General features: G+C 37.3%; 1 protein-coding gene across 1 annotated transcript in view; it reads left to right on the forward strand.

Annotated features, from left to right (window-relative positions):
- TNNI3K (TNNI3 interacting kinase) overlaps positions 1 to 14,768 on the forward strand; it is a 306,041-nt gene that overhangs the window by 112,343 nt on the left and 178,930 nt on the right. Inside the window, exons 16-20 of the mRNA XM_060023829.1 lie at positions 12,271 to 12,357; positions 12,931 to 12,987; positions 13,940 to 14,032; positions 14,119 to 14,176; positions 14,303 to 14,497. Of these exons, the coding sequence (XP_059879812.1) occupies positions 12,271 to 12,357; positions 12,931 to 12,987; positions 13,940 to 14,032; positions 14,119 to 14,176; positions 14,303 to 14,497 (490 nt within the window). The remainder of the gene's footprint in view (positions 1 to 12,270; positions 12,358 to 12,930; positions 12,988 to 13,939; positions 14,033 to 14,118; positions 14,177 to 14,302; positions 14,498 to 14,768) is intronic.

The raw sequence follows: 14,768 nt of genomic DNA on the forward strand, positions 1-14,768 counted from the left end.
TCTGAAAAATGAGGACAATAACAACTTCATAAGATTGTAAAGATTAAATTAGATAATATGTGCAAATTGCTTATAAATGTGGCTGGCACAAAATAAATACCTAATAATTGGCATTTCAGTAATAATAAGAGTGGTAATAGTAGTAGTCCAGAAATAAAGATTATTAATAGTGAATTTTTCATTTTAAAGGAGAGGAAACTAGACACAATTAGAAGGTCAAATAGCATCTTTGTCATTGTTATTACAATATACTATACCTCTTAAGAGAGCTCTACATAAATGCATAAACTCCAACAGAGTGTAAATTTTCAGGTGACATGGAACAGTACTGAAATCAGAGTTACAACTAAATACTGTAAAATATATCAGACTTTGATGCCTGCATTGTCTTATTAGGATGTTTAAAGTATGTAAAGAAGTATTTTTATCTTTTTAAATGTTAGAATCTTAGAAAACCGTACTTAAAAAGAGCAATTACTAAACTGGAAGAGTTCTTAGGCTACCAAGAGGATCTAAAAGGTTTTCTACCTTGAAATAGGTAGAGGTCCATTAATGAACAGAGAGATGAAGTTTGATGGATAGAAATAGAGAGCTATTAGACAAGGAGAGCTATAGAGCTCTCTATAGCTCTCTAATACCACAGACTGGGTGGCTTGAACACCAGAAACTTATTTTCTCACAATTCTAGAGGCTGGAAGTCCAAGATCAAGGTGTCAGGTTTGTTTTCTGACATAGCTGATATAGCTATTAGACATTTCTGATATAGCTATTAGAGAGCTATAGACAAGGAGAAAGAAAAACATAGGTCTGAAGACTGCTAGTGAGGAAATGATATAGGAGTTACTTTACTATAGACAAGTGAACAGACATGGAACAGCAAGGAATGAGTTAAGATATAGGCCTGTTATGTTTTTTACTTTTTACTTGAGTATTGTATAAACACACACGCGCATGCGCACACGTGTACTTGCACATTATAGCTCAATGAATTTTCACAAACTGAACTCACTCAGCGTCCAGATGAAGAAACTGAACATGGTCAGCACCCAGAAGCCCTACTTACATTGTCTTCCACTCACTCCCCAAAGAGGGTACCCCTGCCTTTTCGAGGCATAGACTAGCTTTACCTCTTTCTGTACTTAATATAAGTGAAATGCTATGCTATATACATCTTTATGTCTGGCCTCTTTTGACCAACAGTTTGTGAGATTCATCCATATTGTTGCAGGTAGCTCTAGACTGTTCATTCTTGTATGGTATTATGTTTTTAATTATATCACAATTCATTCATTCTGCTTTTTCAGGGCATTTGGATAATTTTCAATTGGGGACTATTAGGAACACTGTTGTTATACGTGTACATGTCATGTACGTGTCTTTTGATGAATAACTATATACATTTCTGTTAGGTATAACTGCCTTCTACTTTGTGTAAAAGAAAGTCCAGGTAATTGTATATTTGCATATCAGTTGGAAAATCTTACATATTCTGAAGCCTCGAGAGGGCTTACTAAGTTCTAGTTATGTTGCATTTATTCCAATGATTCTCAGACAGTGTCTCTCAATAAATTTGAGTTTCAGAGAAAGACTGTTTACAAGTCATTAGTCTTCCGGAAGACAGCTCCGAAGTAGCTGCTGCAGCTTATCTCTTCACAGGGTTTGGCTTTGTTTGTTTTTACTTGATTGAGAGTAATGGTTGAAAACTGGCTTTACTTTTATTTTTTGTGGAATTCCACACTTTATAAACAGTGAATCATTGTGTAAGCTCCTAAGATTTCCTACCAAATGACAACAATAAAAATCCTTTAACTTAGAGGACTTACCCACTGGTCTCTGCAATATATGCCATACTTGTCACCCTTATTTGTTCAACTAATGTGCCAGGCATCAGTGTTGCATTTCATTATTACTATGAATTTTAACAAATTGAATGTTACTACTCAGGAGACAGATGGATGTTTTGCATATGTTCTAGGGCAGAGCAAGTTAAACCAACAAAATAAATTTGTTGCTATTTTCTCTTGCTAGAGAAACGTTGCATTGTTTTCATGTGTTCAGAGAAGATTGAAATGGCCTTGTTAAAATATTGTCAGCAGTGCGCTGTCCCTGTTTTCTTTGGCTTTGCTTTCTCCTTCAGAGCGGGAGTCACCAAATTAATTGATATGGCGTACCAAGGATTTTCTTGAGCAACTTGGAGATGGAGTTGAAAAAGCACTAAAACTTCACTTGGAGTTCTTTCTTTGTGGAATAGAGATGATGTAAAAGTGGCCCCATCATGGCTTGCCCTGTACCCTATCCAGTCCTTAGAAAACTCAGAAGAGACTTCATAACCAGGGTCTGTCTATTTAAAAAGGAATACTTTTGAATGTGCCCAGTTTGAATAGCTCATCTTAGTCTACCCTCTTAAGATAGAACTAGGAGGCTTTCTCAACAGCACTCATCTCTGAATGGTTAGAAGGCAAATTTTTCATCTGTCCCAAACAAAATTTTTAGCTGACCCTCTCTGCTATTCTGTTATAGCACATTCAGAGGTGCTTTGGAGTTCTGAAAAGAATTATCTACTATCTTTTGGAATATTTTTAGAAAAGAGTTTACTCACTATGACTCCCTGTGGGATCAGGTATGAAAAATATTTTCCATTTACTTAGCCCTTTTAACCTAAAGATATCAAAATCAATCTTAGAAATAATTTTCCTGGTGACCTTGGTTCTAACCAGTAACCAGAAGCCTACTGGTTTAAGTTTCGATATTTCACTGCCAGATTGCTCAGAGCTCCAATTTTATAATACTTAGAATGTTTCCTCTCCCCAGTCTGTCCTCCCTCTTCTTTTCTACCGTTCCATCTGAGAGTAGCCATAGCTGTCTCACTCACTTGGATTTGTTCTGCTCTTTCCCTTGGGTACAAAGAACTTCTATGAATCAATTTAAATTAGCCAGAAGAAATAGCCAGCAGCCTGCTTATGTTCAAATCCTCTGCCCTAATCACCAGTAGGGAAAACCCATTGAAAAGACCTACACATAATCTTACATCCATTGCATTAAAGATGAAACTGCTGAATTGAAAAGATCTCAGCCAATTAGAATTGAGCACATAGCTCAATAGTGTGTCTGGCAGTTAGATTTGAAAAGGCTGCCTTTGACAAAGAAAAGCACTCCTTTATGTCAGGCTGTTTAGGGTCAGAAAATAACCCAAACTAGAAACAGAACTAAAACTTATTTGCTTCAGTACTGACACCAGTTAAAGTAATTTACAGAGGCTCCTATCCCAATATCTAATTACCCAGAATACAATATTTGTATACAGCAGAACTACTCTAATTCACAGTGACAGGGAGCTGCAGTTGGAGAATTAGTGAGTAAGTGAGCAAAAACAATAAAAATCAAGGTTCCTGTACCATGATATATACTTTGTTCATTCCTTTTGACAAGTGTAGTGTGGTGTGAATTATTTATAGTAAATGTACCATAGTGTATTCTCTAAAAGTAATGAAGTCTTACAGTTGTGAGTTTCTACAGCTTTCAGCCAGTAAAAAATAACTAAGAGATAAGGGTGAGGGAGGAGTAGAAGGAAGAAGAGGTGGCGTCCTTAAATATTTTGATAACTCTTCATCCATGGATTATAAACTCCCAAACTTCTTCTATATTGAATTCTTACCTCTTTGGAGTTTACTTAGTTTAATGAACATAGTTTAGTGTGCTAGGGTGGATTGGGTTGGGATAGAGGAAGGAATAAACAAAAGATTTAGATGGCATTTTAAAATCTATGTGCAATTTTGTGTCTACTGGTTACCTTTCTACATGTTTAGTTAACTCTTTTAAAAAATAAATAAATAAAATAATACCAACTCTCATTAGAATAGGAAGAACTTTTACTCTTATGGGGGATAACACAAAAATTTTGAGACATAACTGTGTAAGAAGCTACAAACATTAATACAAACAGCAGAAGAGAACTTACAGTAATTAATCACTTATTACATATGCATACATAATATGTATATAATTTAATTATCAAAATAACCCTTTAAATTGGTATTACCTTTGTATTACAGATAAAATGTTTGAGACTTGGAGGTGTTGTCACACTAGCTCGAACCACACAGCTCTTAGGTGGAGAGCTGATACCAAACAGAGGTCTGTCTCATTGCACAGTTCAACTGCTTACCACCTCACTCAGAATCAGATAGATCTAAGTCCAAATCCCATACTTATTACTTAATGACCTTGGGCAAGTTATTTAACTGAGGCTTAATCTTCAAATTTAAAATGAGTAAATTAATAACCACTTTAAGAATTCTGCTGAGGGTTAGCGATAAGATGTAAATGTCTGGATCACAGATTCTCAATAAAAATAGTGGTATCTGTTGTTATTAAGTGGATAGCAGAGATACAATCATGCTCCCCAAAGCTTCCAAATCTTACAGTCTTTCCTCATTTACAACATGCTTTAGTGTCCAGTAAGAAATATGACATTGACATATTAGGATAATGGTCATTTTCTTTAAACCTCCTAATGAAGCATTTTATCCCTGCCAAACACCACTAGACAAACCCGGAATATATAAAAGCTTGTGTTATTTGGTTGTATATATATTTCTTGTTTATGACTTAAGTAATACCATTCATTTAAAACTTAAAATTTAAGGACTACAGCAAGATCAAAGAGGTTTTGAAAATCACTAATCAAAATATTAAGCAATTTAAAATCATTGTTCTAATATGTATAGTTGCATGCAAATATATAACATAATATTTTAAAATTTTAGTACAAATTTGCAAGTCTCTTTACTACAGCAGGGTTTTCCTCCTCAGTCATGGAGAAGTATCAAAGATTCTGTGGCCATGTTTTCAAAACATCACACCATCTGACGTGCTGGATCCCTTTACTTGGATACCTGAGGAGCAATTAAAACTCAACAAGTCCAAAGTTGAACTTAATATCTTTTTTGTCCTCATCAGTCGGGTTCTTCTACCATATCCCTTATTCATTATGTCATTTAACGGCATTGCCGTTCACTTAGCACCTGAGTCAAAAATCTGGATTGACGCTTGACTACTTTTTCTCTCTCAACCTCCATTCCCCCATATCCATTCAATCAAAAAGTCTTTTTATTTTTCTTCATACTTACATTTTGAATCCATCCTTTTTTTTTATTGTCACTGTTCTAATCCATAACCTTATCCTCCTTCTCCTGATCCATTTTAATAGTCTCATAACTACTTATTTTTTGTCTTTGGCATCTTTTGATTCCATTTTCTAACTGTAGTCTGAAAGATGTATCCAAGCTGTAAATAGGACCATATCATTCCCAGCTTAAAATCCTTCACTGACACACTATCACCTTAGGAAAAAAAAGTCTCAGTTTATTATCATGGCATACCTGTGCCCTTCTTACCTCTCAAACCTCATATCCAGTCCCTCCTGGCACATGAGTGACCCCACATGCTGCAGTCGTCATCACATTCACTAGATCCCTACCATTCACTAGGGTTTCACTCTGTGCCAAGCACATTCTACATCACATTATCCCATCAAATCTACACAACAACCCTGTTAAGCCAGCATCTGTTTACATGGTAGTTATGCAAAACTACTCGCTCCTCTATGCATATCATGTTATTCCATGCTTCCAAGCCTTTTCTCAAGCAGTCCTCTCTTTCTCTACACCCTCCCACCCTGCCTACCTGACTTCACTTCTTAAATTTCTTAATTGTATTTAACCTTCAAGACTCAGTTTATGGATCCTCTCTTCCAGAAAGTCTCCCCTGACATTCCAGCCTAATACACACATCCTTTCTTGATGTTTTATTGTGCCATACGCACATTTCTATCTCATGTTGAAACACTCTCCCCCTAAACTTTTTGAGAACAAACATTTGGGCTGTTAATCTTGATCTTCCAAAAACTTAGTTCAATGGCTGATTCCTAATAGCTGCTCAATACACGTTTGTTGAAGTGAAATAGAGAATGAGCAGATATTTCAGTCATAACATTCTATTCCATGTCTCACTAAATGGCATCTGATCAGTCATAATATAGTTGATCTTTTCAAGAATACTAATTACCGCTATTCTGTTTTCTCTGTAGGGATTTTTGAAATATCATAGGTTTTTTATTAACTGAACAATCCTAATACTCAAATTAATAGGCAGAAGATTTTAAAGAATATTCTAAATACAGCTCCTCTTTCTAGTCATTGGAACTGCAAAATTTTTTACTCTGACTAGAATTCTTTTATTTTCCTTTTTTGCTTAATCAACTCATGCTTATCTTTCAAGTTCAGCTTAAAAGACAGTTCCTCAAGGAACTCTTCCCTGACCCCTCCAGCCTATTGTAAAATAGCATCGTTGTGCACATTCACAGCATCCTCTACCTTTCCTTCCTAAAGCTTGGCTAAATACAATTTTGAGTAAACATTTATATATATTTTTTCTTTTCTACTATATAACATTCATTACAACAGTAAAGAGCATTTCTGTTTCAACATTACACTCTCGTACTTTGTACCATTCATTCGTTCATTCAAAAAGAGTGTTATAAACTTAATATATTCTAGACAGTATACTAGGAACCGAGGTAAAACAGTGAGTGAAACAGACAATATCCCCCTGCGCTTAAAAAGTTTGCATTTCTAACAGAAAACACAGGTCACGAGCAAGATAACAAATGGAAACTATCAGATAATAATAAGAGCTATGAATAAAATAAAAAGTAAGTAAAAAGTTGCTAAGTAAAAAGTAAAGTAAAAAGTACAAAGATGGTAAGTAAAAAGTTCAAGGACACTAAAATGGAAAAGTCACAGAGGGCTTCCCCTGGAAGATGTTGTTTGAGCTAGTCTCTCATGGGCACTCAATAAATATTTGTGGAAGGAAAGGGAAGGGAAAATAAAGGCAAAATGGGAAGGGAGAAAAAGAGGAAAGAGGAATGTTAAATGGCTTGGTTTGTATATAATGTCCTTTTGGCAAAAGCATTCATCCTTGTGGATTTTATCTCAAGATGAAGGAGGACTGGTGACATTCTTGTCTGGGCCTGGTGATTAAGGGATAAGAATCATGGAGGAAGCAGGGGGTGTGTTCTCTTTCTTGTGATATCAAAGTAAAGTATCTTTCAGATTTAAGTCATGAGAAGATGTAGCAAGTCTGGAATATTTGTTGCCTCTGATTTAATTGTCAGTGAATGGGACCTGTACTGTCAGGAGGAAAATGAGCCATAGAAGTGCAAACATCAGGGGCCATCCTCTGATCTCACTTTTCAATGTTTCTGGAAAGTGCATTTTTAACATGATGGGAAAGGGGGATAGTAAAATATTGAGCAAAGTCTCTTCAATATCATTGCTGTGAGAGTTTTATTTTTTGAGGCACATGTAAAGAATGGCCCAGGGCTTCCCTGGTGGCGCAGTGGTTGAGAGTCTGCCTGCCGATGCAGGGGACACAGGTTCGTGCCCCGGTCCGGGAAGATCCCACATGCTGCGGAGCGGCTGGGCCCGTGAGCCATGGCCTCTGAGCCTGCGCGTCCGGAGCCTGTGCTCCGCAAGGGGAGAGACCACAACAGTGAGAGACCCACATACTGCAAATAAAAAAATAAAAAAAAAATAGCCCAGACTGCTCTTTTGATGACCTGGGCATGTGGTACATACAAGATCAACAAGAATTTCTTGGCTTCCGTAATTAAGATCAAATCTCCATGTTTTCTACTTAATCTCAGACCCACAGGGTGTCAGAATCACAAAGGTCTTAGTACTGGTGTCATTCACCATAATCTTCAGATCTAATTCTTAAAATGATTTTCATAGCAAGCTTTCTTCTATGTTCTTAAAATAATTTCTCATAGCGATGAACAGCATTCATTGTTTCTAAGATGAAATGGTGGAGACTGAGAGACAACCTTATAGGGAAGTAATAAAATTTGTACTTTTTCTTCTTGAATAATTAGGAATCCTCTGTTGTATACATGCCCGTGATGTAGATACTAAATTCTCCATGTAACAGCCCTTTGGATGGACTTGTAGCCTTAAAGAACAACCTAGGTTTTAAAATAAAGAGCTATTCAGAAAGTTTGGGGGGTGGGGTGGGGAAAATCACTCCAAATGTAAGGAGTAAAGGAACATAAGAAAAAGACAAATGAAAGGGGAAGCGTGGCATTTTGGGAATATAGACAAGACTGGAAGAGTAGGGAGCAGGAAATGAAAGGCACTTCAAGCCAGCAGGAGAGTCCCATTTGCCAAAACCCTTGGGGGCACTAATGAATAATACTCTGAAAGTACAAATCATTATTCTAACTGCATTAGGCTAATATCATAGCAACCTCCTATTTGGGTAAAATACTTGGATGTAGATAGTACATTCTTAGATATGGGAAAACATTTTATTTAATTAGTGGGACTTCGATTATCTCTGGACATGTTCCATTAGTGTGCCTTGGTTATCTGGGTATATCCATTATCAGGAGTTTGGCTTACAAGTCCATTTAGTGAGTTCCATCAAGGCATTTTTCTGCTTAACCCCTCATAGCCAAGTATCAGGGAGCTGGGTCCTAGTGGTTTTCAGGTTTCTTTGCATACACTTGTAGTTTGTCAGTGCAGTGAGAGCAGAGGAGAATTTCCCATACATCTGTGCTTCAGCCCACAGTTAGCAGGAGGTGGGAAATCAGGCAGAGATGCCTTCCAGAGCCAACGGGGCCTCTTGGCATTTCCCTGGCAGCCTCATGCTTATCACCAGCCAGAACTCAGGCACTCATTAGGCTCTTGATGAAAAGCATCCTAAAGAAAATGCCAGCAAATTGTACCACTGCGCTGGCAGGAAATTAAAACTGCTCAGAGCAAGTGGAGCCAAGAGAGCTGTTGAGATGAAAGGTAACATCAAGGGTGTGATCACTGACTCACACAGGCCTTCAGGATTCAAGATGTGGCTTTCTGCTTCACTAGGGAAAGCAGGAGGCCCTCTCAGCTGTCAGCCACAGTCAGTCCAGCAGAGGGGCTGGGACAGGTGAGGAGGTGGGATCTGTGAATTAAGCTTTGTTGTACTTGGGTAAATGCTTGTGGTTTGGGTTGTTTTCTTTCCCCAAAGGAGCCTGTCCTAGGAAAAACAGAAATAAGGGGAAAAAAAGCTTGTTTTTGATTTGTTTTTCCTGGTCCCAAACACTTAAAGATCAAATTAAGTAAAATAAAAACTCCAAAAGCACCACAGGTCCTGTTAAAGTAGGAGCAGACAGTGTGGATAGGAGCAGATAAAACCTTAGAACCTAAGAATCTAACAAGGGGACAGATGAAGGGATGTTTTAATTCCAGAGGAAATTCTTGGTGGTGGTGCTAATTTATCCTTAGGCTCAAATGGCCATTAGCAATGGGGAAGAAAGAAAAGCTGCGCCAACATGCAAACAAAGCACACTGAGATTTGATTTTCATCACAACTAAAGGTGGTAGGCAGAGCAATGGCCCCCAAAGATGCCCGGGTCCTATTCCCTGGAACCTGTGAGTATGCTGCCTTACATGGCAAATAGCAAAGGGAATTAGGATTGCAGATGGAATTAAGGCTGATGACTAGCTGACTTTGAGAGAGAGAATATCCTGGATTTTCCAGGTGGGCCCAGTGTAATGACAGGGGTCCTTAAATATGGAAGCAGAAACAGAAGCCAGAGTGATACGATGTGAGAAGGACTCAGGCCAGCTGTTGATGGCTTTGAAGATACAGAAAGGGGGCCACAAGCCAAGAAATGTTGGTGGCCTCTAGAAGCTGGAAAAGGCAAGGAAACTGATGTTCCTCTAGGAGGAATGCAGCCCTGCCAACACCTTGATTTTAGCCCAGTGAGATCCGTGTCGAACTCTGACCTCCAGGACTATAAGATAACAAAGTTGAATTGTTTAGGCCGCTAGATTTGTGGTAATTAACAACGGCAGCAACAAAAATTGAATATATTGGTATTTAGAAAATTTATCTGAAGTTCCGAAAATGAGTTTCCAAGTTCATTTACAATTCTTGAGGCAAAATAGTGAAGCAAGAAAGCAGTGAAAAGATCCAAAAGGCATATTTATGTGTTAGAACTGTTAGGCATATTACATATATAATCTCACTTAGTCTTGACAACAGCCTTATGAAGATGCATCGTCAGTTGTAATCTGTAAACAAGGATATGTTTGAAAACTAAAGACAAACCATGTCCTTCAATTAATTAAAGTCCTCTAGTAGTCCCCCATCTCATCTGCATTAACACACAAACTCCTTATCCTAACCTATAAAGCTAGAAAGCTCCACATCAATAATTTCAAAGTGTGGACTGCTGATCAGCATCACCTGGGACTTTGTGAGAACAGCAACTCTCAGGTCCCACTACAGGCCTTTTCAATCAGGATCTGAGAGTAGGGCTCAGGAATCTGTAGTTTAACGTGCACTCCAGGTGATTCTCATACGATAACATTTGAGATGCACTACCCCACATGTTGTGCACTCACCGACTTCTCCAGCCAAGCCTGGTACCACTCATCCTTGCTTGCCATGCTCCAGCCACACTGGCCATCTTTCATTTTCTGAACGTGTCATGCTTTCTCCCATTTGGGGCTCTTTTCATTCTCTTTTCCTTCTGACTAGTAGGCTCTTCCTTTAGAAATTTACCTGTTGGCTTATGTCTTTCATGTTTTGAGGTTTCCTTGATTGTGAGCACATGAGAGTCCAAAGAAAGAGTATTGATGGGACTGGTTCCCCATTATTTCATCATAACCTGTGTCTATGATTTGAGAAAATCGTAGATCTGCCAGCCATGAATAGAAAGCTATGGATGATAAGAAAATGGACACTAGTTGTTAACTCCATAGATTTAAGTTTTGCTACAAGTTTTAACAATCATAGTCACAATTCTTTTTTTTCTTTTTTTTCTTGAGGACTCTGGACTTGGAATGTTACATTTGAAAAAGCTTTTAGTGCTGATAAACATCTTAATCATTTCATCTTATGATCCTGCATGCTCTATTAATTTTAATTCTTTTCTGATTTAATAAGCAGGCACAACTCACAGCATATACTCTATACATTAGCTAGGTGTATTCAAACCAGTGTTAACTCTGAACCCTTCATGGTGGATAAGCACTTATACTTTTTCAGTTTCTAAATTTTGCCCTTTTTACAGTGAGTTCTGTTGCATTTCACAAGTTGCTTGGCAGGGTCTTTAAGGTCGATTTTGTTTTCTTCTTGTATAAATTAGCTACAGTAGATTATTTTCTCAGTTAAAGCATAAGATAGTATCAAAGTGTAGTTCTATTGAAAATTGTTTCTACTCAGAGGAGCATTTAGCATTTTTATTTTTATATTTTATTTAGCATTTTCACAATTATAAGTCCCTAGTACAATTAACAAACTCCCCAATTTTGGTGGTGTTATGTAATAGAAATTTATTTCTCAGTCATGTAACAGTCCAGGGTGGGTATTTCTGGTCAGTGGATGGCTTTCTCCCCTCCCGTATGGCCTCAGAGCCCTCTGCATCCAGCCAGCAGATAGGGAGAGGAGAGAAGACTCACTTATTTCTTACAGTCCAGGCCTGGAAGTGATTTCACTTTCGCTCATATTTACTTGATGGGAATTTGTCGCAAGGCCACAATTGGCTGCAAGGGGGATACGGAGTTGTTGTCCCTGGGTGGGCAGCCATTCCCAGTGACAAAATCACTCTGTGAATGGGAGCTACAAATATTGGTAGGCAGCCAGCTGTCTCCTGCCACAAAAACCTATGCAGATTATCTTAATGCCCTGTTATACTGCAGTTGCCAGCCAAATGTAATGCTCAATCACAGCAAATACATCTCTCCTTCCTGGTTACCAAATGTGCTTTTCGCCCTTTTAATCGTGCTCTTATTATATACTCCCATAGCACTTGATATGTACTCATTTAGCAATTCTCATCATTTTTATTATTTGTTCAATTACACTAAACTTCCTGAGGGTAGGACCATAGTTGCCTTGTTCATTGCATCCCCCATACCCAACATAGTGCCTAAAATAGCACATCACATATATCAGTCTTGTTTTTTGTTAATTGAAGTGTACTTGACTTACAATATTATATTAGTTTCAGGTGTACAACTTAGTGATTCGATACTGTTATACATTACAAAATGTTAGTAGAGTTTGAATGAATGAATGAAAGCACTAAATTCCTATTGCAATGTATTACCTTTTAAGATTAATCTTGTTTCAAGCTACCTTGGTTACTTTTCGATTAGGTGGTGAGCTGAATAAATCAAACAAGAATTAAGACCCTTTGTCCTTCTTTGTCTTTTCATAAAGGACATGATGCAATTGTCACACTCCTGAAACATTATAAGAGACCTCAGGATGAATTGCCCTGTAATGAATATTCTCAGCCTGGAGGAGGTACCCCCTTTCTTATTAAATTTTCATTGTTAGTGCAATATTGTGCCTAAAGGTAAACCTGTGTTTCTATCACCAACATTCTGGGGTTAGGGATGAAGGCATGTCAGATCAGCTTTATTTTAAGAAGATTTCCGTCTGGGTGAGGCTGAAAATAAAGAAGCCCCCACTTAGGCTACTTTCTGACTCACCAGTCTGCAGTTCCTCCAAGTTTTACATTCTCTGGACTGGATGTTTATGAGGCTGCTGCATGACTGGGAAGGCCTGGGTAAGCTAAGAGCAGTCATTTTCCATTTCAGTAATCTGTTAAGACAGAACAGAGAATACTCATATGCAGACACAAATTAAATCCACTGGAGTCTGCTAGACCTTGGATTTTTATTTTTAATCATTTTATGTACCCTCTAAATAAACACTTGCTATACAGTTTCAGTATCTAGAGAAAAACCTAGAGTTAAGTTATAGTCTCACTTGGTGTTCTTAGCAAATTTCTTTTGTCACGTGCTACTTTTCATAGTGTTTAGCTTTTATGGAAAAAAATGTTTGCTACCTTTAACTCTATAATTTGATTTCTAGATGGCTCCTATGTGTCTGTTCCATCCCCTTTGGGGAAGATTAAAAGCATGACAAAAGGTATTTTAATATGGGACAGTTGTTATATTTTATTACTAACAATAGCTATTGCCTCAAATATGATAACTTTCTATTTTGTTTTATATATTACAAGTGACTATTTTGCAAGCATAAATAATATTATTAACAGACCGTTCTTTCCATAATTAACCTCATCTGCTATGTTATTTTGCATATGTCCTCTTAGTTCATGAAGGTATAATGGTGAAAATTCCATATGAATATTAAAAGAAGATCAAATTCACATAGACATTTGTATTTTTAATGAAATATAAATTATAAATATTAATATCTTTAAGGAGAATTGGGAAAAGGTTTGTCATAGGGAAAAAAATTGAAAAATAAATTATTTTTCAAAAGATCCCAAATAAGTAGTACTTTGGGAACTTTTCTGAATGTATGCTATGCACAGAAATTAATACCATTGAATCAGGAAAGTAAAAAATATTCAACTGTAAATTTATATTTATTTAGAATTTGAAGTTTTAAAAAATTATTTTTGGTTTTGAATGTTTCTTCTGAATAATTCATATGCTTATTTCCTAATTGGCATCTCTTGAAGGTTTAGTTTATGGATATTTGACTAAGCTTTTTGTGACAGGTTGCTGGGATTGACCAGATAAGACTATTTATATCATGATGTGATATGGACTGTACTCCAGAGTTGCCACATCATACAGACAAGCTAGTGGTTGACCAAATCAGGAGTAAACCCTTAGCTCCAATAACAAAGGTCGGGTAACAGAGACAGAGAACTAACGGGCTTTTAATGTAGGGGAATAGGGATCATTTGTGATAAGGTTTTAGTATCTCCAAGTAGTCAATTACAGTCGGAAAATTAAATGTTACTAGGGTATGATGTTTTTGGTTAAGTATACATGTGCATGTGTGTGTAAGCATCCACATGTGTGCTTTTTATCTTAAAAAATAAAATAATAATTCCTGTTTGCAGAGAAGGCAGATGTTCTCCTTCTAAGGGCTGGATTGCCTTCACATTTCCATCTTCAGCTCTCAGAAATTGAGTTCCATGAGATTATCGGCTCAGGTAACCTAAGAAAATACTAGTCTGTTTCAGTTTAATGAGCTCAGTTTAATAATATGTGTTTACTTGTTTCTCTTAAACAATTTTAGGTTCTTTCGGGAAAGTGTATAAAGGACGATGCAGAAATAAAATAGTGGCTATAAAGCGGTAAGCAAGCAAGTGAGAAAATTTAGCATCCAAGTAGAGCAGTGAACTCTGAGAAGTATATGCATGGCTAGCCCCTTGTTTTGATTCATCTGTTGACTGAAGACTTCCTGTTGCTGTCATTTCCAGTTATCGAGCCAACACCTACTGCTCCAAGTCAGATGTGGATATGTTTTGCCGAGAGGTGTCCATTCTCTGCCGGCTCAATCATCCCTGTGTCATTCAGTTTGTGGGTGCTTGCTTGAATGATCCCAGCCAGTTTGCCATCGTCACTCAGTACATATCAGGGGGTTCTCTATTCTCCCTCCTTCATGAACAGAAGAGGTATGGTCTCTGACTTATCATTTTACATGTCATTGGAATTACAGTTGCAACACCTCATACGCGTTCTGCTTAGGTGAGCTTTTACCTTCTGATATCTCTGAGTGCTAGGAAATGTGACATTTTAAAGATGGCTAATAATTTATGTCCAATAATCGTGTTTTAATGACTAGAAAGATTTCTGTGCTTTCTTAACAGGAATTCAGTTTAAGATAACAAATTCAAGGAATTTAAATTGGTAACTGAAGCTTATAATAATTAGGCTAAACTTGAC

This window comes from Delphinus delphis, chromosome 1, assembly GCF_949987515.2.
Source record: "Delphinus delphis chromosome 1, mDelDel1.2, whole genome shotgun sequence".
NCBI lineage: Eukaryota > Metazoa > Chordata > Mammalia > Artiodactyla > Delphinidae > Delphinus > Delphinus delphis.